The following is a 26,601-nucleotide window of genomic DNA, read 5'->3' on the forward strand; positions in this document are numbered from 1 at the left end:
ACGAGGGAACCAAGATGATGTTCACTTCCAGAGCTGGCCACCTAAAAAGTGCTAACCCTGCAGTACCTTATAGTTTCAATTATGTTTCAAGAAAACTCTCAACATTGTCAAGGTCAAGCTTCTCATTTGTTGTTTTTATTTGTCATGAAATTTAAGACATTACTGTGGCTTCTGAGAAATTGTGAATGTCATTTTTTCACTGCAAACTTTCAGTTAATTGATAAAAGAATGGGCCGATTAATCGAAAATGAAAATATTTGTTTGCAGCCCTAAAACCAGTTACAAGATGAGTTGATATACTGTATAGAAAACAAGTTGATAGATATTACAACCAGTAGTCAATCAATAATAGATGAACAAATCCACAAACACGAATCCACTATTTTGACAATTGATTAAAAGACTGGGCCATTTCTCAAGCTAGAAGGTCAAACTTCATCTGGCTTCGGCCTTAAAAAGACTAAGATATGCTGCTTGCCTCTGGCTCACATCATTGTAATTTGATTTGAATGTCTTTGGGTTGTCGACTAAGGCTACAACTATTTTTTTTTAAGTTGTCACTTAATCTGTTGATTTTTTTTTTCAATGAATGAATCAGCTGCCAGCAATCAAATGCCAGAAAATGGAGAACAATATTGATTAGCCAAGGGTGACATCCTTAAATGTCTTGCTTTGAAAAAAATAAAAAAAAATGAATTCAGTGTGCTGTCATAAAAGAGGACAGAAAACAAAAAAGGACACCTAAGAAGCTGGAATCAGATTTTTTATTAATAAAACTGATTTTTTATTAATAAAACTGATTTTTCAATTATGACATTAGTTGGCAATTATTTTAAAGTTGACAACAAAACGTTGCAGCTCTATTGCAGATTGTTGTTTCTATTTCTTTTTAAGTCTGTAGGCAATGAAAATAATTTATAGTGGCAGCTGTAATTGATACAGCAAAGGCAGAATGGCCAGATAGTGACGATAGTAGATAGAAAAACAAATGAGAGGCAGACAGAGAGAAAGATACAAAGAGAGAAACAGAGAGAGATGGAGAACCAAAGACAAAATGCAAAAACACTTTCATGCCCAGCACAAAGCCATCAGGGCCTCGATGGTCCTCCTCATAAAGATCATTTAATGGCCTTTGCAGTGCACTGTGGGAGACCTTGTTTATTTCACATTCAATCAAACCTCTCCAATCAACCCACACACACTCCCTAACTGTCACTCGAGGTTGATTTCTTGATTGCGCCAATCAAATCTGATGTAAAGAACAGCCACACTCTTGTATATTGCGCTTTTTAACCGAAAGGGAAGCAGTGCACCACTGCGACTGCACCATATAATAAATGCAGCTCATAAGGCTTATAAAGGTGTTCAAAAGACACGCTGCTTTGAAGCTCACATACTGAGTGGTGCTGACGGATACCTCACAGAATGATAAGGAAAATAACTGCATTAGTAAAAGTAAGGTTTGGAGCACTTACTCAGTAGCAATTGTCAACACTGAAAAAGAGCACAGCGTATTTTATGATTGCAAAAATACTATGCAGTGGCAGTGCATGAATCGAGCGTAAAACCTTCAAATCTCATTTTAACTGACTTTCACGGGGCCATTAATGAGTGTGAGCGCTCACTGTGTGCAGCTGTGGTGCCCTACTTCTTAAGCAGGGCTGTGAAGTGTGAACACTTGCAATGCTGAGCAATACAACCACAAACTTTGGATTCTGGAGCATTTGAGTGGCGTGTTTGAAGTGAACTAAATCCTATTAAACTCCCAGTACACTGTATTGTCTTGTACCTTGTAAGGGAAAAAGTGTGCTGCTCTAAATTAAAATATTCAAGGTAGCTCACTTTGTTGTGTTAATATTTTGCCAATGAGTATCCTTGAGAATTGGCAAGGCCTTGTTCGATACATTTATGCATGAATTTTGCAAAACTTGTATGAGCTATGGAAACTATAAAGCCCACTAGAGATACTGTACGCTGTAACCTGCAAAATATACATTATAGTACAGTGTTCCAATGGTAAATAATTTCTGCCTATGTCTTAAGAGACAGAGGGAAAAAGGGAGGAAGAGTAATTATTCTGTATCCATTCTGCACTCTATTTTGCTATCTCCTCTTTGCAGCACCGAGCCATGCTTACCAGAGACCTGACAAGAATTGCCAATGATTTTGCCGCTTTACTGACAATTCCTCAGTGTTTGTGCAAGGCGATTTAACTCATCAAGGCTCTCTTCTGTGCCTCTGTTGTAAGGCCTTGAAAACACTGTGTTTGTGCTGCAAGGCCTTGAAAGGGGAGCCACTAAATCTCTGCAAACATAGTGCGGTAGTGCTAACATTTGATTTTGTTAAGGCTGTGTGAAAAAACACTTTGTGCCACACTTTGTCAAGAGTATCAATGGCATTTTTTCCCTGGCGATACAAGAAGTAATTGATTTACACTACATGGCAGATGCAGAGTTTAGTGCACTCCGACATACAAAAACTCACTTCTGGTGTATGTCAATAAAAATCAACGACTTGGTTTCTATGCTTTAAATCACTACACTGAATACATGATAGCATTCTATGGGAAATCCCTGCAGAAATCAAACCTTGAGCCTCCATATTGCTGGTCGATTTAGATGAACAGGAGCATTATTATTCTTAGGTGGCATGTTGTCTCATTATAACTCTGCTCAACATTGCTTACTTCTGCAAAAAAACAACCACCACTCAGTAAGAACTTTACGTTATGGCCATGGGAAGAAGATCTGTTTATCCATATGATGAGGAAGCTGGTGTTATGTAGACACCTAATAATTAGCAAAAGTGCATGAGGTAAGGGCTTGCATACCCCCACGTAGAATGGGAGAAATATGTAAAATGCACACCACAAGGTTCTGCAAAGACTGTAAAATTCCTATTATCCTGTAGACAGCTTGGCTGCATAGGGTGCAGGCTCCTTTGATGGCTCGTTGTTTGTTGTTCTTGCTTCTCAGGTTCCTTTTTACAGGATTAACAACCAAGACTGGAAATATGCTAATAATCAGATGAAAACTACAGAAGAATACATTCAAAAGATTTGGAATAAATGCAGTTCCTGTGGTCCGCCTCAGTCTGAAATCGTATTGGCCTAATTATCACACAGTAAGCACAGGGGCGTTTTTGAATGGTAACAGTGCTGGATAGCAGCAGTGATATATGTTCTCATGTTTGGCATTGCTTTGTGAGCATGTCCTTATGACTCCTGAAGCCAATGTACTTTACCACCACTGTGACAAACCTATTCAAAGGACAGAAAAGGTGACCATGGTTCTATTCAAGATTTTCTTTTTCCCGCAAGTAAATGCACATACCTCAGATATGAAACCCTTTTTGAATGCAAAAAATGATACACACACTGCCCTTCTCACCAAAATTAGCCTGTCATTCATAGTCAATAGCGGTGGCAGCCTTCACATCCATAGCACGTCATAAATCCTTGGTTCTCTGGTGTACAGCTTGGGAGAGAATTCATATTCATAAACAATGAATAGACTCTCCCAGAACACAGATATATATGAAAATACAAGTTGAGATGTATTTGTCTTTAATAGACTCTGAAAATATTTCCATGCAGATGAACTCCGTTATCCAAACACGTGGGCAAATACCGCGCCTACTGTTCATTTGAACTTGACAGCATCTTGTTTTCACATGCATCCCCATTTTTTAATTCTGCTTGAGAATAGCTGGCAATACATTTCTGATTTCCATTCAAAGTTGTACTGTTGACATCACTCTTCCAACTGCGGGGAAAAAAATATAATTAGTTTCCTCACAGCATGCAGACATTAATATTAATACATTGGTGACGTACATTCTGTGTCCCTAACTACTTGTCATTTAAAATGTGAACCCATGAGATAGTGCTCTAAATATATCTGCTGACAGATTCCAGTACAGTAATGAGCTTGAACCAAGTGTCTGTCACAGTATGCCGCCATTACTCCTCCATGACGCTTGGAGCCGCTTCAAGGTGATGGATAGGTCAGAGGTGACTAATTTTAGCAATTGTTGCTGTAGGTTAGGTTTTCATCATTTTTCAAAGGCACAATTTGGAAGAAAAATCTAAGACTAATTTGATCTGAACTAATGGAGTGTGTCACACTTGACACCATGGGTGCCAAGGCAATGTTCTGTTCTGAGACTGAAACAGATAGATTCCTCAGTGGGTTTGCGCCATTATTTCAGTGTTCACAAGAGGGTCAAAGTTTTCATACATCGAGACTGGTGAAAATGTAGTCGAGGTCCCCTTGGCCAAACAGTATATTCATTTTATTCATTCCCAAGGAAATCATAGTGTACGGTTTATTTACTACATGTTCAGTAAATGAATTAAAGGACGTAGAATACAAACTAACCTAAGTGTCAATATACAGGGCTCCGCAATTCAGGTAGACAAAAATAAACTTTATTCGAAAGCAAAAAAAAAACTGTGTGTCCCTAAGGAAGACATGTTGTACTGTTTATTTATTGCATGTTCAGTAAATGAACTTGGAGATGCAGAAAACAAACTTACTAAGTGTCAAGACACAGCTACAACTCTGGTAGACAAAAAGAAACTTCATCAGGAAAACAAAAAAACATATTTTTACATATATATAAATATATTTATATGAAAAGGAGCTAAACTGGCAAATCGGATGGACAGGCAGAGGGTACTTGCTTATGCTTTGGTTGAGGGTGAGAGGCTGTCAGCAAATAGATTTTTGGGCACAGGGAAAAGGAGCTCTGTGTGGGTACATGAGACCCTAAAAAAGAGGGTGGATCATGGGGAGTACCACCAGTTGGTCCAGGAGCTTCACCTCTATGATGGCCGTTTTCAGGCAGATTTTTGGTTTGACAACCTGCTGCCTATCGTAGGGCCGCATAGCTCTGGGTATCCAGTAACTGCTACCACCAGTTTCTCATCCCTTGTTTACTAACTAGCCCGCCTCTCAAATCATCTGATTAGACAGTGGGTAAAAAGATGACGATAAAAAGAGATAACCTGGGGCTCTTTTCTGCTCTGAGTAGACGTTTTTTCAACTCAAGGACTTCAGAGTGCTCTGGCAAAAACGCCAGAGATTGAACCACTGTAACATTTTTTACTGGCCTCAATGCTGCTTTCTAGTGGTTACTAACCCTGTTTTCCAGTGCATTTGTGAAGTTGAATATAACAGACCAATGAATAGAGAAAAAGAAAAAAAATGTTGTCTACTGACAAAAAAGAGGTCTATTGCCTTTTTTTAAGCTATTTTTCCAGAGAGATCACATGTTTTTCAGAAATGCCTAAAGACAACTCAACTCAACACCTGCACTAAGAGACCAATTACATTACATTTTTTTTTAAACCTCTCTTTTTTTTATCTGACTGTGGCTGAAAATTTTATCATGCAAACAGAATCAAAGGTATCAGTATTTTAAGTATTGTACTAGACTTGATGTTAGCAACAAAATAGGCAAGGATTTGTTATTATGTAGAGAGTTTTTCAGTATAATTTAAGTTCAAACAGCTATGTACTGTTGCCATTGGTTACAAAAAATGTCAAAATGTCAATGATGTGTTTTCTTGTTAGTGTAACGTGCATGACAGAAGAGTGTGCAGATAGAACCCCATGAAACATCACTCTACTCTCTCTAAATTTTACTGTATACATATATATATATATATATATATATATATATATATATATATATATATAAAATGTTTCTCTCTAATTTTCAGCTGCATTCCAACATGGACAAAGGTGATGGCAATGTGAAGTACGTTCTGACTGGAGACGGGGCAGGCACCCTGTTCCTGATCGATGAGAAGTCTGGGGATATTCATGCCACCAAAAGGTTGGACAGGGAAGAGAAGGCTATGTACACACTCAATGCAAAGGTTCTGGATAGAAACACCAACGCAGAGCTGGAGCCTGACACAGAATTTAATATAAAAATTCACGACATCAACGACAATGAGCCAAAGTTTGCAAAGGAGATCTACTTCGCCAGCGTTCCTGAAATGTCTGAAGTGGGTAAGTTATGGTTTGTTTTATGATGGTTCATTTAGAGATGGATGGATTTGTCCAACAGGTTCTGTTTCAAGCTTCTGACATGTTAAGCGTTGCTGCTTCTCTCTGTTTTATACTGTAAACTGTTAATTGGGTTATTAGTTGCAGCTCATTCTCATTCCTAGGACCTCAAATATGGCAGTTTGCTAATCAGCTATCATTTTCTGATTCCAATGCACAAGGCACCCTTTAGCATCTGTATGAGGCTTTCAGCTAACTTCAGTGTAAATCCATCTGGGTTAATGGGTCAAACAAACACAGGGCTTTCACCTAGGAGACTGCTGTTTGTGTCTGGTGTGAAACCGAAAGTCAATGTTGAGGTTTTTTAACTTTGTTACGTAGTGACCTATGTTACGTGTGTCAGGTGACATTCTAGTCGACTGACGTCGGAAGTAAAGTTAAGTAACAATCATAAACTGTGATCCTTTTTCTAAACCTTACCTAACCAAGTATTTTTGTTGCCTACACCTAAAGTGGTTTTAGTGATGAAACCTACGTTTCCTATGAACAGAGAACTTTATTTTGAGCATGTAATGAACAAAAATTGTCGTCCGTCCCTAAGCGTCCAAAAGTGACAAGAGGGGTGCCTAGAGCGCCATAGTTTGAAGCATAGGGCCACTGACCAAGCTGACGTATTTGACGAGTTGAGAGTGAGAACATGTTATTAGTTGGACAAAATATGCAATTTGAATAAGTCACAATTGATGCTGGCAAATATTGCCACAGAGATTTTTTTCGCATTTTGTTGCTTTTGTTGTAATTTCAGTGGATTTGCAATTAATTGAGAAAATGATCAGCATATAAACCAACAAATTACATAATCATTGGTTGTAGCCATACTTTGTGTTCTAAATGTATGCAATCATATAATTAATTGAATGCTGCAAAAGATTTTTCAGGGAATGTAAAACATAAAACAACAACAACAAAAAAACCATTAACCAGTGTTGTTCAGCTGGCCCATTGTGATGCTGTATTCAGTTCCTCAAAGTTACTCACTCTTTTTGTGATTGCTGTTTGTTTGGTCAGGCTCATTGGGCATTCATAACAAGTAATGCCATTTGCCATTTTTAATAGGCAGTGGAAATATTGAAAGTTTAGATTGTCACACTCTTTCCAATTAAGGATTTGCCTCATTGCGCTTCACTTCATTCCATTCAAGTCATATAAATAAACCAAGTGGCATGAATATAAACAAAGCTTATGAAAATAATGCATGCAACTTGAAATCAATCCTCAATTATGCGACCACAAATTAATACACAGGAGCAATCAAGGGCAAATCAAAACCCAATTGCTTATATGACAAACAACAATGCCCTATTTGGAATTCATATTGCACTGTTCTTAGATTTCTCGGCTGCATGGATACTGACAAAAGGTGGGTCAGGGTCACCACTGCTCGTCTGCGAACTGATAAACTGCCTTATATGTTCAGACTGAACACACTGGTTAATCAAGCCAGCCAGCCATAAAAAATCAGCAGCTCCCTTTTATGCTATCAGTGCTGGGACTAAGTGGGACAGATGTTCAAGGGTTCATTAGTATGCACGGAGACAGTCAGACCCAAAGAGGACACGGCAGAGGTCTCCTGAATGCCAAGGACAGTATTTGCAATGTGGCGTTATTGAAACGCTTGGGTGGATTATGCCGGACCTAATATAGAAGTGACTCAATGACAGGATATCTGAGTGGAACTGAGCTCTTTCTAAGCTTATATATGTATTAATTTAATCATTTCTATTTCTTTAACACACAAATTACACATATTCTGGCACCTATCACTTGGTTGCGGAGGCTCATGTGTAATGCATGGGGTCCCTGTGGTTGGACTTTAAGTGATATGATACTGCAGGTGATACAGTTTTATTGCCAAATAATGCTTCAATACCAGTTGCTGGATATAATCCCAGCTGGAAATAAGAAACACAGTGTCCCTGAGTACAGTAATTACATCCCAGCTCCTCAATAGAAGCTTGTCAGTATTTATCTAATGTCCCCACACCTCTGGCTCCGACAACAGAGGTTAGAAAGAAATACATCAGTAATATGACCTTGCTAAGCTAAGTGTTTTATTACATTTGTTGATGACACATCAAGAGTTTTTTATCTTGAAGACTGTGCAACAAACATGTAATTGTTTGTTCACAGGCTTTGGTAAAGGTTTGATTTATCAGACGCTGTGATATATATTAACTAAAGAGAAAGAAATCTTCACTTAAAGTCTTGCTGTCGTAGAACCTTTCAGTCTCTGACATTTAAGAGATACATCTACTAGGACACCAGGGTTTAATCAACACAGTAGGTTTAACTGAGGTGCCAGGAGAGACCTAGGTAGAGTCTGCAAGCCTATCACTTTTGTTTCACAGTTTCTTAAGCTGAAGCAACTATCTTGATGTTCCTTTAAAAAGGGAAGAAATTACTACCGTTGTAGCTGACTAATTTGATTTTTCTCCACAGCCCTGTTATTTGATAGGAAATTAGAGATCAGTCCAAATAACTTACTTACCATATGAAGAGAAAGTTAAAAAAAAACCCATATGTTATGTCAGTTACTTAATCATGCCGTGCAGTATCACTGCGTTGGCACTAAAACTGACTTTGCATGTTCTTTTCACAGGTACATCTGTTGCCACCGTAACTGCCAATGACGCTGATGATCAAACATATGGGAACAGTGCCAAGCTTGTCTATAGCATTCTACAGGGACAGCCATATTTCTCTGTGGATTCTGAAAATGGTAAGCCAAACACAGCAGGATCTATTGGATGCAGTTTCTAATGTTATGCAAGTCTGTAAAGAGATTCTTTCACACTGCAAAGTCTTTCTGAGAAGTAAATAAGAAGAATAAGGATTGAGCAGCTCATCAACACTGCTGATACTATAAAACTAAAGATTTTACTCCACTAAACACAAGGGGTGTAAATCACCAGTCTCATCACAATACAATATTATATTGATTATTTGAAAAAAGATATATGCTGATATTACAAAATCTGCCATGATACAATTTCGATTCAATGCGATTAAGGTGCCTGCCATCGATATGAGACGATACTATATGCCCATATAACACACACATACAAAAGAAGCTGCCACCCCTTTCTTTTTTGCTTTTGGCCATAACAGATAAAACCAACACATACATGCTGTACATAAGTAACTTTTACTGCTTAAGTGCAGTAAAGTTTACTTTAAACTGACTCCACTAACACAAACAAAACACCATATGGGATAAGTTAACCTTCAGGGCTCTCTGCCAGAAAGTCCTTTCAGAAAGAAATCTTTTCATTTTAACCTAAACCTTCACCTTTTTCATAAAACTTCAGGACTATCTGGTTTAAAGCCCTGAAGGCAAACTTCTCCCAACAGCCATAAAACATGGATTAACAACATCATTCAACAAAAGCATCAAATTCAGCTCAGTGATAACTGTCAGGGTTCATGGACACAATTGTGTTTTGCTGGTGACCCGAAATAAGCTTTAGCATGTTAACATTGCAAAAATTAGCCGAGCCGCTAGCGGACATTTTCCTCTACTTATAGCTCAACGAATTTCATGTAGCGTTATTATTTTTCTCACTTTACTGTTGGTTTAAGTCACTGCGTCGCCTGACAGAACAGCATGGTTGAATATCAGCCTGCATGCACGTTTTTTCAGCCTAAAATTGTTAAAACAGAGCGGCTAATGTTGCTGTAGTGAGAAGTTAGGAGGATGAGATGCCCGACCAAAAGTGTATCCTAAAGATGACGATATGGATCGATGTTTTGACTTTGCATCGGTGACACTGAATTGTTGATCACTGAATACATATATCTTACTATATAATGACGAAAACTGTAGGTGTGTCTGTGTGCCTGTTCCACGTTTTTCTCTTCACTGACTTGGTCAATCCATGTGAAATTTGGCACAGTGGTAGAGGGTCATGGGAGGATGTGAATGAAGCAATATTACATCAATTGGCCAAAGGGGGGCGCTATAGCAACCGACTGAAATTGCAAACTTAGAATGGGCATATCTCATGCCATGTGTGTTCCTCATGAGGAACAAATTTGCCTCAAAAACCCATAACTTCTGGTTTATAGATTTTCCACCGTTTTCAATTTTTTGAAAAACACTTCAAATCGATCTCTTCCTAGGAAGTTTGACCGATCTGCATGAAACTCAGTGAACATAATCTAGGGACCACTATCTAAAGTTCCCTCTTGGCAAAAGTTGGAAAACTTACTAAAACTGAGCTTCTATAAGGCAATGAATATTGTGGAGGGCGAGGCTCATCACATAAAGGTGTATAACATCTCAAGGGTTTCACCGATCACCACACAACTTTGTAGGCATATGACCACACATAATCTGAGGGGACCCCTCCATTATTGACCCCATCAGACAAAATGGGGGCGCTAGAGAGCTAATGTCTTATCTAGGCCTAACCGCCATATCGATTTTTACTAAACTTGGTAGATATGTAGAACAGGACGCCTCAAGGTGACTGGAGAAATTTAACTCTAATTGGCAACTGGGTGGCGCTATAACAACAGGAAAATGCCTTAATAGACCCTTTAACTGACGTTTGTTTTTTTTTTTTTTTTTGGGTGGGCATGGCTTTGCTGGAGGCAAAACAATTCTCCACAGACATTAGCTAGCGCTAGCTAGCAAGTTCTGTTGAGTTGTTTTAGACAATGGAGGAAGATGATATGAGTGGTGCATCCAGAACACCACACTCTTTGAGCAACAGAGTGCAGTTTAGGCACTCTGTCTGGGGAGACAGAGCAGCAACACGCCGAGCGGATTGAATGTGTGATTAACTTACCCATTCGTTAATCCATGTAGAAATAGAACACTCCAGTTCTTCGAAAAGCAGGGCTCTTATTTTGGTGTAGAGTCTGAATTTGCAATTGCACCATGTCAGGTCACTCACCCACCGGGACCATGAGTGTTCTTTGAAAAAGTTAAAACTGACCAACAGGACCAGACTGGCCGACCCGTATGCTCTCAGTGGATGGATGATGAAGGTGGGATGGCAGGCTTTGTGGTTGATTACTATGCAAATCTTAGAAAGGAGGACAACACTTGAACAGTTTTCCCCAGTTTGCTTTGCTATTGAAGCTAACATTAGCTAACGCACTAAAAAGATAGCGTTAACAGAGAAATCCAATATTCCTCTTAATACCTCTCCAATTCCTGATTAGAGGGACATGATAACCCTTTATACACATAACGTTATTCATCGCTACAACAGTAAATACTTTTCCCCTAGTCTCTACAGACTCTACATTCAGTGAATGTCTGTAGGCAAACCCCGGAGATCTTGCCTTCGGAAGAAGAGCGGAAGAGCCCTGGTTTCCGGTTGTAGGATGTTTGTAGTCCGTGTGATATTGACCAATCACGTTTGAGCCGGCTGCAGTTGTTGCCAGGTTAAACCGTCCGTGCGGTGAACTAATGAGGCCGAACATAATTGGCGTCACTGCAAACTCTGAATCCATCGCAGTGGTTCAGCATATTTACTTATATATATAAACAGAAGTCGGAAATGGAAATTCGCCTCCTCCGCTCAAACCGGAATGCCAAAAAATCGGGGGTCTGCCCCCAGAGGCTGTATCACCGTCTGCTGGAAGTCAGACGCCGAATACAGCCGATGGGTTCCGAGAATGCTTTTCCCCTAACCTGTTATGAAGTCTGAGCCGCACATGCGAGCATTTTTGATGATCGCCTTTGTCCAGTCCTTTCATCTTATCACATTTAACCATAGTCTTTGTTTTTGTTGACAGGCAGTGGCGGCTAGTATGCAATAAAATTAAAGTTTTGAGCCATGACTCCTTCTATTCTGGCTCCCAATAACACAACGAGACAACATTTTAAGACTCCTATGTAGCCTACAGCCCTGTGGTGGCGAGTCTTGTTTTGCCTCCAGCTCATAAAATGACATCATTGTGACATTGGCCCTTAAAAGTGTCTATTGTGTTGTATTGTGACTTTTCTGTAGTGTAACTTACAATCCAGCCTAGTCGTCAGGAGAAGATATTAGCATTGTACATTTCCGCAAACCACAAATATGTTACATTTCTACATTTTTTACTTATTGTACCAACATTTCTAAAGTGATGTAATATGAGCTGACTTTATCATTGAAGGAGAAGGGGCTGTGAAGGGTGCAACACAAGATGTAGACCAAAAATAACAGAACTGAATGTCTTTTAGCTAGTCAGCGTTGTGTTTTTAAATGTGGGTGTTTTTTAGCAAGCCGGAGATGGTGCTTCAAAAGTGGTTGTTCTTTACAAAGAAATAGCTATATTTCATACTGAGACTGTGCCACAAAAAGTGGTTGTTTTTTTATTTAAGACATTGAGGTTGTAAAAAAAACCCAAACATGTTTTAAGCCCAAACATGATCTTTTCCTTATCATAACCAAGTAGCTTTTGTGCCTAAACCTAACATAACATTAACCACAGTGCTGTTGAAAAATATTTTTGATGCATCTTGTTACATAATAACATAGAAATGGAGTGCATCTGTGGTTTGCAGAAAAATACAATGCCAACATTTTATCTGTTGACTGAGTCGTCCAGTCCATCATAATGTTTGATAACATTTTCAACTGGCAAGCTTAATCTTAAAGGTAAGTGTTTTCATGCTTTCTGCATAAATGGGACACATTTATAAATACATTTTTATCTTATTTTACTGTTACATCACTTCACACCAGTTGTGTTAGTTGAGACAATTAAAATTTAAGTAGCATGATGCCACAGAATAGACAGATTTTGGTGAAATATATTAATGCCATGGCTAATTTGGATATATTTATATAATGTAATTAATTTGTGTTTCATGTTACTTACAATAGCATTCATCACATTTGTTATGATAACTATTGGAGGTATTAGTGTTTTCAAGAGCCTTTCAGTTACTGTGAGTACTCTTTAGTGTGGTAATGACACATGTGGTTTCTCACATTTAAGGAGGAAAACCTGCAGGACAAGCAGGACAAAAAAACTACACATGATAAAGCCGTGATATTATTAAGCTGTGTGAAGTGGGGAAAAAAAAAATCACTACTCGACTCCAGGTCTAAGTTCAATAGCACTGTCACCAACAGAGGAAAGCTCAAGAAATGGCAAGAGAAAACTACAGCCATTAATTTTAACAGAATTCAAGTTAGGGAAGTGTGAGTGGTGAGAAGAAAAGGAGTGACTTAAAAAGCCTGGGTACATATCACTTCCCCAGATCAAAACACTTTCTATCAAGAGGTGGTCCCGAACTAGAGGAGGGACCTTATTCATCCTGGTCCTGGATATGATAGGAGATATTTCACCCGCAGTTAAAGGTATCAAATGTGGTGTATAAGGGGATTGAGAGACCAGCCATCATGCTCTGAAGACCTTCACCAAACCATCTGTCAGACACCCAGCCCTGCAGCCAGTCTACCAGCCTGTCAATCAGCCGGCATGTCTGTAATCCAGTCATATGAATAGTCAAGATGCTAGCCTACAAGATAATCCTTCCGTGGGAGAGCAGGCTTATACAAGCACCTCCACAGACCTTAAATATCAGCTCTTCCTCAGGCAATCAGACATCCTGTGAAGAGAGGAGCCTTAATGGAGGACATCGAGACCCTGAGGTGCCAGCTTTATAAGGCAGAGCAAAGTTAAACAGGAGACTCTGAAAATAACAGCTAAAAAAAGAAAGAAATGAGCTCGAAAAACCTCGAAAACATGAAGCTACAAGAGGAACTGAGGGCTTCAAAATGTTCGGCATTGAAAAAGTATAATGCAGTCTAATGTTTCTATTCATAATGTTCAATGTGGATTACATTCTTTAACTTAATTTTATTCATCAGTCTGATTTATTACATCACTCATTCTTGAGAACTGGGACAAAATCTTACTTTTGGGGGGTTTTAATATTTACTCTTCATTTAGGCTGGATGAATATATTTTAAAAGATTAAAGTATTGACAATTAGACCTTGAAATGTGCCAAACTTCCAGTGATTTTTTTTTTTTTTTGAAAAGCATACATAATGAGTTTCAGAGGTAAGATCGGATGGAGCTGGCTTAAAGTTATATATTTATATATACAAGTTCTCTTCAATACAAATCAAAATACTAATTTTGATACCATATGTCAGCAATATTATTATATGAAGTTATCAGAAAACAAAGCTTACCAGTACTTGAGCAGCATCCCCATCTTTTTGGAAACCAGGAAGTGAGACAGAAGTCCTTGTGATAAAACTAAACCCCTTTTACGCCTGATTAAACGCCTGATGTTTTTGTAGAAATCTGACAGAGTTGACAAAAATCTGGGACAAATCCTTAAAGGTCTAACATTTTCACAACAAAAAAAATATTTAAAAACAAAGACAATTACAGCAGTATATTTTTACACCAATGTAATCAGTATGTAATGTTAGTTTTAGATTTGGACAAGGCTGTTTTCTGGCATAGGGCAAGTTAACAAGTTGAAAATTTGTAAGCAGATCAAAATATTTTATAAATCGTATTTATTTCATACATATTAATCCTTTGAAAATAATGTTTCAACCCAGAAACGAAACCAGTGTGCAAAGTTATAATTTTAGGAGAGTTTTTGGGAGGACATGATTTGTCCCAATTCCTATGAATGGGCAACATCTTTCACCAATGGTGTTTATGACATATGCTTCAATTGTATTTGGTTCCAAAAGCAGTTCAGAGTTGGAGACCATTTGTTTTTGTTTTTTTTTTCTTTTCATTCTAGACAAATTTGTTCAGTAGATACGCAGTAGCTTCTAGTACTTACTGGGTAAAAATATTTACTAACAGCTGAGCCTTCTAAAGGAAGGAGTTTGCATGGTGCAACCAGTTTTAATTGAGTGCAATGCTGCATTCACATAGAATCAGGCAGACAGAATATGGCAGAACGGTAAAACAAAACATGCATGACGATACGTTGGGATGGTAATGCTGTATTGTTCGATTGATTGCGGGGGGCGGGAAAAAGTTAAAATATTGTAACTATGAACGGCAATGCCATCTACTGTTACCACTGACAGTATTCTCTTCTGGCCTTGCCTAATTTTAAAGTTTGAAGTTTGCCATCTACCATCTTCCTGATCCCATTTGATGGCATCATAAATTTCAACTTTGTAAACCTTTGTTATCACTAGGCCAATTGTGAACTTATAGCAGCTGGAGCAGCCGGCTCCTGCTCCTTTATTGCTTTGCAAGAAGACTGCGGTGCTGGTAGTTAAAATTTCTACAATCACTTTTCCTTTTAGAAACCACTTATCAAAAAAAGCTCAAAAGGCAGAGCTGTTTTAAACCATCGTTCATATTGTTTATTTGCAGCATGTATAAAATTTGATTTAGGTAAATGTCTGACATTTTAGGAAGTGTCCTTACTTGATGTCTAACCAAGAGGTAGATAAAATGATGAATGTCAGTTTCATCTGGGGGCATTCAGTACAGAGTACATAGCTCTGTGACATTGTTCGCTGGAAGCAGAGGAAAACAGATAGCCAAGCTCTTTCAAAGGCTCATTCCAAGAACTGCAAACCGTCTTATTTACACATTGGGTTTGTTTCTTTAACATGGAGAAAAGAGACAGAACAATGTGGCTTACACACAGCGTAGGCAGCAAATCTGACCAGTAAACAGTTGGGCTCCATTTGCAGCGCCACAGAAGTCATCTTTAACTGAAACTTCTTTGTTGTTTGACATCCTGAGTCCTGCATGTGGTTAGGTTCAAAGTCCTGTGTTTCGTATGCGCAGCCACCCTGACCACCTCCCACGACTTTCATGCTGTACATAAATGTAGCACTTGTGACACAAGAAAAGCGTTGCCAGGGAACATAATCCAGGCAGCAATTACATTTCCCCTCAAAACATAATTGGCATACCAAATTAGTAGTATATAAATGCAATTTTCTAGGAGACATGGTTGAGCACAGGGATGGAATTGATCTTAATCTGATTTCATTTTCAGTAAGGCAGTAAATGCATTTTCAAAAATGAAGTTTTCCTTCAAATTGGTTATAGTGGTGAAAAGAATGGGTTTTTTGTTTTGTTTTGTTTTGTTTTTTTTCCAGGCACCATCAAGACAGCCCTGCCGGGCATGGACAGAGAAGTCAAAGAAAACTACCAGGTTGTGATTCAGGCTAAAGACATGGCAGGACAGATGGGAGGGCTTTCAGGGACCACTACAGTCAGCATCACCCTCTCCGATGTGAATGACAGCCCACCACGCTTTGCTAACCGTAAGAGACCATTCCTCCCCATGTTGGATTGATTTGTAACAGACTTTTAAACACAAGTGAGCTTTAGTCACTAAGTAAAGAAATCTCACACACAAACAGGTCTTTAATGAATTCATTTAATTCACTTTCATGTATAGATTCCTTCCGGTTGAGTGCCGTGGAGTCTACAGAGATTGGAGGTGCCATCGGACGTATCAAGGCCGATGATCCCGACGTCGGGCGCAATGCAGAGATGGAGTACAGTATCGTCGGGGGTCATGACATATTCAACATTATCACTGACCAAACCACACAGGAGGGAGTCATCATAATCAAAAAGGTGACTTCGTTTTGTTCCCGGTTTCTCTTTCCTTTTATGTGCTTTATTATTTTCTTTCATGTACTTCACTGCTTTATGCTTTTGTATTCTGCAACCTCCATCAAACGCAGTCACTGTGAGCAGTCATGTAACTATTACTAGACTGATAACGGCTTTGCAATCAGTCAATACGCTTGTTGCGACAAGTGACATGTTTTCATACAGCTGCCTTCAAGAAATACTTTAGTGTTTCAAGAAAAGCATTTCAATAAAATGCATTTTAACTGATAGATTAAGGAATACCACCTGTATGAAAAATTTACAATTGTACCCTTTGCGACAACCAAATTGCAAGAATAAATACTGGCATTGTGTGTTTCTGCAAACCATGGATTTGTTACATGCTTACATTATTATATAGCAGATACTTTATAACTTTACATTTGGACAGCACTGGTTAATGTGTGATTAGAGTTATGCAGAAAAAAACAAACAAAAAACACAATGATATCTTGGTAAAAAAAAAAAAAAAGCCGCTTTTAATGACATATCTCATAAAACGCAATGGTTCACAAATGTTTTATGACTAAAAAGCAACTGAAAATGCATCAATGGCTCACTAAAAACAACTGTTTCTTGTTGTTTGATGGTCCTGGGTGTCACACTATCTAACATCTCCTCCATCCCCCGATAAGGTCGAATCCCATCATATTTCTACCCCTACTCCTTGTTTTCACGTGCCACCTTGCCCTTTGAAACAGAGTTAGGCCAGTGGTTGAATTATTCCCCTATGACATAGAACAAAACCGCAATACTTAATCAGCATGCTTGCGTTTCCATAAACAGATGCGACAAGCCTTGCTGGAAATTGCCAATATGCTATTTTCTGCAGTGGTAATTTCCCTTGCGTGGGCTACAGTCAGCCTTTTGCAGTTGTCAGGACACTTGCAATTTGTTAACAACTTAAATTTCACACCATCAATTGACCAAACAAGCCATTAAATAAAAACAGAAAACTGCTTTATTACCAGGCCACTAGCAGTGCTCTGTAGGCTGACACTAGCAACCCATGTTCCTACCCTGCCAGTCTGTACTGATATTAGAGGAGTGCTAACAAGTGCAGCAACTTCACTGCTGAATTTTGATTGAATTTCTGTTGTCAAACGCTATTAAGCGAGAGGGAATGCAGCATTGGAATATATCAAAATGCAGGACTGTCGTGCACAAGTCCACAATAACAATGTAACATTGGCTAGCTAGCGAGTAAGTTAATGAGCCACCGGTATATTAGCAATATGTTTTGCTTGTTATAGACAAAAGGACCACAACACATTAAAACGAAAATGAATTAAGTTAACACAGAAGATATCAAGTTTTTAAATCTTTATGAACATGGAAAATGCAGCTGTCAGGATTTGTTTTTGCTAGTGGGGCCATCTATAATTTCTTACAACACTCACTTTAAAATGTGCCACTGAAAAACTTCTTAACACTTCACCCTACTCCTCCATCCCAAGAATCAGGACACCCTACCCATGAGGATGCAAAACGGAAGGGTGAGCTTCTTGGTGATAGGGGCAAGGAGTGTATAAGGATTGTGCCAAAGTCAGCCCACATACTGCATCACTTTAGAAACACTGGTATGGTATGTATAAAACATACAAACATAATATATCCATGGTTTGCAGAAATGCACTATGCCAACAATTTCAGATAAGATTGAGGTGCTTTATTTATTAAGTTAAGTTAGTTTAAGTTATTAAGTTAATTACTTCTTTTTTTTTTTTTTAAATCAAATGCCAGTCAATACTTATATATTACAAACCTACTTTTACTATTTCCTTAGTAGTTTAATTCATTAACCTTTAGGAGTTCCTCTTCAGGCTTCAGTGTACGATTTAATTTGATCTGAATCTGAGCTGTCTTATCTCGTCTATATGTACGTTTAACTTCAATGGTAGGACAGAATGGTGCAGTCTCAGATTAGAAAAAGCTCTGTGATAACGTTTATTCATGTAAGAAAGACATATGGCAGAATTTTTCTCGAACTGTAGTGTAGAATCAGATACCCTAAGCCTGTGAAATGAATAATATAAAGCAGTCTTTTGCTAGAAACTCTTTTTAGTTTCTCCCCCGAGATCCCAGAGATCAGTATTCCTCACTTGGATTTGTAACTTAGAATTTAGAGCATGAATAAGATAAAGGCAGACAAATGAAATGCTATGAATTGCCTATCAAAATCCTGGAGGCGGACTGTTTTTATGGAAAAGTCCACAGCTTGACTTCTGATGCTCTTTCATCTCCAGGCACTGGATTACGAAAGTAAGAAGGACTATGAGTTCAGAGTGGAGGTGAGAAACACCTACTTAGACTCAAGGTTCATCCACGGTTTGCAATTCAAAGACTACGCCACGGTCAAGGTGACCGTGGAAGATGTGGATGAGCCACCCGTCTTCACCAGGAACCCTTACATCATCGAGGTGCACGAGGACACAGCTGCTGGCAGCTTCGTCGGTGTCGTGTCGGCCAGGGACCCTGATGCTGACAACAAGCCAGTCAAGTATGCTATAAAACACAGAGAAAAGTGTTCAGCCTTTAAACAGTGCCAGATTGTTTGAGCAGTGTGCCAAATGACTTATCTCCCCTTTTCAAAACAAATGAATTCACTTTGGGAATTAAGTTCTCACTATTTAGTAAACTTAGAAATTAATCAATGAGCTGTAAAGCAAAGATTTCCTCATCAAGCAAGTGGATGTAATGCTTTACTGTGGTAATTTGTTTCAAAACACATTGTTCCAGCTTTAATTATACTAGTATAAAATCAATAAGAAAACAAGCAACACATGGTAGAAATGCAAAGTCTCCTCTTATCAGGTTTTTTTTGTAGCAGGAGGATGAAAATGCCCACTTGACTAAATCTAATCCATCAGCCTAACCATGTGTCAGTGCGGAAGGATATTATTCATGGGTCTCCCCTGGTTATTTCTCAGTGGAAGGTGGCGGTGGCCCTGTGAAGTGAATACAGACACTGTTTATTTCCCAGAATTATGTAAGCCCTCTGTGGCACTGCACAAAGTCAAAGTGAAAGAGCCTAATTTGCTGTATCGATTCCACACAGCTCAGTACCGCACATTCCACACATATGGCGCCTGCCCGTCTCTGACAAAGAGATATGCCACTCTTGGCCCATGCCACATGGTGTATTGTGTTGCATTATTCAAATTTCAGTGTAATATGAAAGTTGACTATGACAAATGAGCAGGCACAAGGAAGGATGTATCATCTTTTGACAAAGGAGAGCATGGAATATATTTTCTTTTGGCAACAGGGAGTGATGTACTGTGTAAAACACCTTCTCATATGAAGTAAAGAGGCACTTTAGTGTGTTCGTCTTGTGAAGACAGATCTGTGCAGGCAGGGAAAGATAACGATAGATAAATTTTAAGATCAGTATTACAGGTATGCAAATGTCGCAGAGACACACAGTGTGCTTTGTTCACAGGTGAAGCATTTTCATATGTGTTGGTAATAACAATAACATGTTTGCGCATTTCTCTTTCAGATACTCTATTGATCGGCATACAGATCTGGAGAGACTGTTCAGCATTGATTCAGTGAATGGCACCATCACAACACTGAAATCACTGGACAGAGAAACGTCCAAATGGCACAACATTTCTGTGGTGGCCACTGAAATAAGTAATTGCTGCTTTCATTTCTTAAATAGTTTTTGGTCGCAATTCCTAATATATGACCTATGCTGACTTCAGTCAAGGTGTTTTCTTTATTTCTAATTCTACAAAAGCATGCTGATTTTCATTTTGTATCTATTCATTTCAGATAACCCACGTCAGACAACTCGAGTGCCTGTGTTCATCAAGGTGTTAGATGTCAATGACAACGCCCCTGAGTTTGCAATGTCCTATGACACATTTGTCTGTGAGAATGTCAAAGCAGGACAGGTGCTTAAAATTCATGACTTTGAAAAGATTTGTTTGGCTATTGTCGTCATTTTTGTGTAGGTTCAGGTTTATTATACGCTGGGTCACAGAATCACAATGTTGGTTTTTTGACACAGTATCTGTGACCTCAACCTAATCGCCAGAAAACATGTTGGTATTGTACACTTCTGCAAACCACGGATACATTAGTATGTACAAAAAACACTTGGTTATGGTGAGGAAAACATCTTGTTTGGGCTTTAGAAACACGGTTTTGGTGGCTGGAGAAGCTGTCGATGTATCGGTAATAAACAACCATTTTATTGTGGCACATTCCTGGCTGGGAATGCAACAATATATTGGTTAAAAAAAAAACAACCACTTTTTGTAGCACAATACCAAATGGAAACACAGCGACAAGACACTAAAAAACATATGCGTTTGATGGCTAAAAAGCCACTGGAAACACAATTATGACAGTTTTGTTGTTTGTTGATCTAGAACAGTGGTGTGCAACTTGGCTGGGATCTCACCTAGGTGACACACCATCCACTATCTGCTCCATGACTACGTCTGCTCATGTACCACCTCGCTTTAGAATGTTGATATCATATGTATGAAACATGCAAATATAGCATTCGTGGTTTGCAGAAATGTACAATGCCAACATTTTCTTCTGGCAACTTGTCTTGTTTCTCATAATGTTGCTTAATTATCAAGCATATTATAGATATACTTGTAATGTGACTGGTTTTATGCGATATCTGTGAGCTGGAGGTGTATAATTACCAGAATATACATGAATATATGCATATATATATATATATATATATATATATATATATAGTAACACATGGTAATCGTGAGGCTTAGGTCTTAGGAGAACCATTTCCTACATTAGCAAACAGTTTTCAGTGTTACTGGGCAAAGAGCCAAACAGAAGTTGGCAGTGATTATCAGTCACTTCCTGACATTTACAGAGGAAGTGTCATTCACAATGCTCACTCCATGTGCACAGTGCATGCCGACAGATCTGTGTTGGTTCACAGTCATTCACACTACAGCTACATGTGTTTATAGTTTTGGAGTTTCAAGAGACAGCAAATCCTTTAATTAGCCACACACTCCTCACTAATTGCAGATTAGTCTACAATGTATCTGATTGGCCACAGTTAACTCTCTGTGAATGTTTTTTTTTTCCCCAACACAACAGCAAGATTCTGAGGCGCAGTCTTGGCAGTAAATTATAATGCATACAGATGTATATGTTTTAAATGTAATAAAAGAAAAGTAGGGATAATTGCTTTGCTCTATGTCATGAGTTTGGACTAAGAAGAATTACAAGCTGTCACGTGTTTTTTCATTCCTCTTCTATTCTTTGCAGCTGATCCAGACAATAAGTGCTGTTGACACCGATGAACCCCTTGTTGGACACAAGTTTGTCTTTAGCATAAGTGCCACCAATCCAAACTTCACTATTGTTGACAGGGAAGGTAAGGAACATATTTTTTACTGAGAACAAATGAAATCTTAATGCATGTTAAGAAAAAAAAATAAGTCCGAAGGTTTCAGTCAGGAAATGAGGTTTGATAATAACAAAATGTCAAATATGGTGCATAAAATAATTTGTTTGGAAAAAAAAGAAAAGAAGTGATTTTAGCCTTTTGATTGACTTTGTGATTCTGATGCCCTTTCCTGAAAAGCTTTTGATATACAGAGTTGTGTGGAAAAATGTAATTAGCAGCAGAGCTCAGAAGTGTTGTTGATGTTCTGGGATGCCTTCTCTGTTTACGCCTATTACATGCACAGTATCATTTTGAAATACATTTTTGTTTTCACAGGAAGTGTACAATTTCTGCTTTCAAGATGCATAGTCTTTTTTTATAACATAAACTTACAGCATCAGTAAAACGCCTCGTATTGATGATCACAGACCAAGCGCCAGTATTTGATGACACTGGAATGAAAATAGAATGCTCTGTCATACAATAAAAATTAAGCAGCAACCTCCAGGCAGTAAAATAAATCCAATGCTGAAGTGCCAAAAACTGTAGTTCCTCAAATGGCCACTTGTGGCTGGCTCGAAAAGCAGGTCAATCCCTGTAGACCCCCATGTTAAGATGCTCAACTTAACAGCAGAAATAAACATGTTTACAACCTTGTCTCTATGGCTAATTTTCTTATTCAAGACAGCTGTATGGGCAATGAATTTTAATACAACTCACCCATTTAAATTTTTTTGAGGTGCAAAGTTACGCACAATTAAGGGCAGTTCGGCTATTGGCTTTGAGTGACAGGTTGTCACTCAAAGCCAATAGTGTCCTCGGGCTCTAGGTCACATCCTCCCCTCGCTCATCCACAGCACCAGCCTTTCGCCCACATATGGTCACATCTGACTTCAAATATCCAACATGGTGACAACCGGAATACTGAACTAAAGGCTTTAAAACCTGAGTCTACAAACCAGTGGGTGATGTCACCATGGCTATGCCCATTATTTGTATACAGTCTATGATAAAAATATGCTAATCAAAAAAGGTCATGCTCACAACACTTATGAGGGAGAGAGAAATGTAGAGGTCAGTTAGCAAGCTTGCAGTAGAAGACTGGACAACTGCTGCTGGATCTCTATATTCCCTTTCTATTTAGTACAGCTGCTTCAGTGTGCCTATCATAGTTTTAGAATTGATTTAAAGTAAATATTAACTAAGCTCCTCAATGACTGGGATGTACTGCAGTAGACAAAATGAAATGATGGCAGCGGAGTCTCAAAATGGAGACTAGAAAGTCCCCTCTAAGTGGAATTTTACAAAAAACTTTGGACTTTAATTAGTTTTGCAAGAAAGTGAGGCCATGCGTAACCACTATGCTTATGTCTTTTTAGAAGGGGGACTACTGTATGGTTACTAATTAAGCTGTGTTTGCTGAGAAACTACTATGTATTTTTCAAAAATAAAGCCAAACAACACAGGTTGCTCCTAATATGCTTAGAGTTTTTTCATTAGTTTTTAGTTGTTACAAGCTGTCTGTTGAAGGATACAAAGAAAAGAAACCAAAGATTGCAACTCTTTCCTGTATGATCCCTTGGCTGACGAAAACATCACATCCCTACAAGCTTTATCCATTTGCATCTTTCCACAGATAACACCGCCAATATCCTGACACGGAGGGGAGGTTTCAGCCGGCGCGAGATGAGCATGTACTTCCTGCCTGTAGTGATCTCAGACAACGACTACCCCATTCAAAGCAGCACCAGCACACTGATCGTGCGAGTGTGTGCTTGTGACAGCCGTGGAAACATGCTGTCCTGTAACCCAGAGGTCCTGCCCTTCTCAGATGGTCTCACAACTGGAGCTCTGGTGGCCATACTGCTCTGTGTCATCATTCTCCTCAGTAAGTCCCCTCGTGTATGAGCATGTGTATGCGCATGTGTGTGACTATGTGCATTTGAACCCTCTCGTCTGTCTTGTGTTGTGATGTTTGTTTCTTTGTTCAGCTCTGTTTGCAACTTCTGCTTGTAGCAACAAACTCAGTTTTCTTATTCAAGACAAGTCGATTTTATTGGTATTGCCCAGAATCAGAAATCACAAATTGGCCTCACAGGGCTTTAAAATCTGTACAACATACAACTTTATCTTTAGACTCTCAAATAATCCTTTGCTATAACCGACCCCTGGCAACAGTTACTGTTGCTATGCATGTAGGCTTTCCATTTTGGCATACCACAAGTGCAATTCACAGAGATAACGGTGGCAGATTTCTAAATGTGTGGTTGTTTTTGAAATAATGGGTCTATGATTTCACACAGAAGTTAACAAATGCAGGCTTCTTCTTTCTAGCCAGCCATTGTTGATTTTTCTGGCTGAAATGACAACTCTTCCCAATTAATGTTGGTTTCTTGAGTTGGTTGAAAACTCCACCACCGGTGGACTTCTTAACGTTACTAGCTGACTCTTTTTAAAACAAGGGATCTGTAACAGGGTCTTAAGCATCCATGAGTGGCTGAAGGCTAAGGCTAAAGCTACATGTATAAGGCCAAAAAGTAGAAAAGCATTCTTATGAGTTGATGAGCCACGTAGAAGACATGTAAATGATGACCACCCTTGTTCTTGTTTGGTAAGGTATCTTATTAGCCCCGGTATCATATAACAGTATTTCAAAAAAATGTGGTTTGGATGATTACTATAAAAAAAAAGAGAAGAAGACTTCGAAAGCAACACAAAGGTCACTTAGAAAAGAGAAAGTTCTGATTGGAAACTCATTGTCAAGGGGGACGTTTAGCGAACTGTCAGTTCTATCATCTACAAAAAATGTTGCCAATTCCTGCAATCTAGGGATGTCACAACACAACAACTTTTGTGGTCAATACAAATACCAGTGAAATTCCCTCATTCTCAATACCCAATTCGATACCACAGTAAAAACAAAGTACTTGTCTATGTGGGTTCAAGAGATTAATACAGGGGTGTCAGACATACCGCCTGTGGGTCAGTATTGGCTTGCCAAAGGGTCCAACACGGCCCATTGGATGACCTTGCACACCTTGTAGTGATGCACTTGTGAAGGCTAAGAGGTGCCACGTATCAACAGTGAGTAGCTTTCTTCATGTAAAATGCTACTTCATAGGCTTTTCTACCCTGACCGTAGAATACAGTTCTCTTCTTTCACTCTAGTTTGGTGTTGTTATGTCAGGATTAGTACACAGGATTGGAAATGTATAGAAAAATGTGCATATAATAGATAGTAGACTGACTGAATGTGGGAAAAAAGAGAAATATTTTTGAAATTGCATTAATTCTTGTAAAGACATCACAGGCTGTTTGACATCTATGAATAAGTGTTTTTAAAAGATAGGTAAAAAGATACAGTAACGAGAGCAGTGTTCTTCCCAAAGCTGAACATTTTTGAACACTCAGCAATTAGAACATAAATGCTGACTGTGCAGTGCTCAGCGCAGAATAGACGCTCAACGTCTCATCATGTGGGCATTTTAAGCATCATGTAAATACATAGCACTCCCATTACAAAGCATAGAAAAATACACAGGGGCCAGGAAAAACACTTTTCTGATAGACGACTCGAGCTGCGTTGTTGCTGCAGATCTACTTGTCATGTGTTGTTGTTGTTCTTCCATGCTGGTAGGCCCTCTTCTTCCTTTGATAATTAACAGACTAGAACGCTCTGGCGTATGTGCTACCTCGTCAGGTCCGGAAAAATTCCATTCTGCTACCTACAGTACTGGAGGAAAATGTGTACTGTTGTACTTTTCGGAATTCTGCCATTGTTTTGGTACCAATGCATCAGTTCTTGTGACATCCCTTCAGCAATGTCAAACATGCCCCTTTCTTTGTGACAGAAATGTTTCCAAACAGAGATCTACCTGACCTTGAAGTCACAACAACATATGTGGCGTGTAAGCACTACAGAAGCATATGTCGGTCCAGTCCACATCGACCTCTTTTGCTACCATGGCTGTGCTCAGAACCAGTTTTCCTCACTACATGAGCCCTGGGTAGGATATGGGCCAGACAAAGGATCTAAATGACACTGCCACAGCACACAGGGCTTTTCTTTTGCTGCTCTTTTTTGTAATGCTGGTGTTTTTCTGTCCATGAAATGGACACATGTCACACAGAAAGCAGATAAAATCAGCACTCCAGGCAAGCCTCACTTTCTTATGCTCCATGCTGCAGCTAATTCAAGGTGCTTAAGTCAATAACGTGGCCCAGAGTGAGTTGCTTTGCTCAAGCACATGTTGCCGAGTGCCCACAGAGGGGGAAAAAATAGTGAATATCTCTGCCACAACATGGTCTATCATTTCAAATACAACATCGATTGAAAGCTGTCCCGACTCAGTGCAATCAATAAAATGCTCCTGTAAATATGCAATTGTGTCACCAGTCTGCAGCATCTTAATGTATTAAAACCATTATTGTGACATTAAACACTTACAATTGTAACTCTGAAACAGTTCTTACAGTATTAGAAATAATGCACTGGAATGATTCAGCCAACAATGAATCACAACTAGAACACCTCATACCTAAATGGCAAACTAAGTCGTTTTTC

The 26,601-nt window shown here is 38.9% G+C and overlaps 1 protein-coding gene across 1 annotated transcript in view; it reads left to right on the top strand.

Annotated features, from left to right (window-relative positions):
• The window catches only part of cdh10a (cadherin 10, type 2a (T2-cadherin)), a 41,649-nt gene that overhangs the window by 11,312 nt on the left and 3,736 nt on the right, over positions 1 to 26,601 (top strand). Inside the window, exons 3-11 of the mRNA XM_049565659.1 lie at positions 5,726 to 6,020; positions 8,677 to 8,796; positions 16,126 to 16,293; positions 16,431 to 16,612; positions 18,898 to 19,151; positions 20,154 to 20,290; positions 20,432 to 20,553; positions 21,917 to 22,025; positions 23,674 to 23,925. Coding sequence (XP_049421616.1) covers positions 5,726 to 6,020; positions 8,677 to 8,796; positions 16,126 to 16,293; positions 16,431 to 16,612; positions 18,898 to 19,151; positions 20,154 to 20,290; positions 20,432 to 20,553; positions 21,917 to 22,025; positions 23,674 to 23,925 — 1,639 coding nt within the window. The remainder of the gene's footprint in view (positions 1 to 5,725; positions 6,021 to 8,676; positions 8,797 to 16,125; positions 16,294 to 16,430; positions 16,613 to 18,897; positions 19,152 to 20,153; positions 20,291 to 20,431; positions 20,554 to 21,916; positions 22,026 to 23,673; positions 23,926 to 26,601) is intronic.

This window comes from Epinephelus fuscoguttatus, linkage group LG21 (assembly GCF_011397635.1).
Source record: "Epinephelus fuscoguttatus linkage group LG21, E.fuscoguttatus.final_Chr_v1".
NCBI classification, from domain to species: Eukaryota; Metazoa; Chordata; class Actinopteri; order Perciformes; family Serranidae; genus Epinephelus; species Epinephelus fuscoguttatus.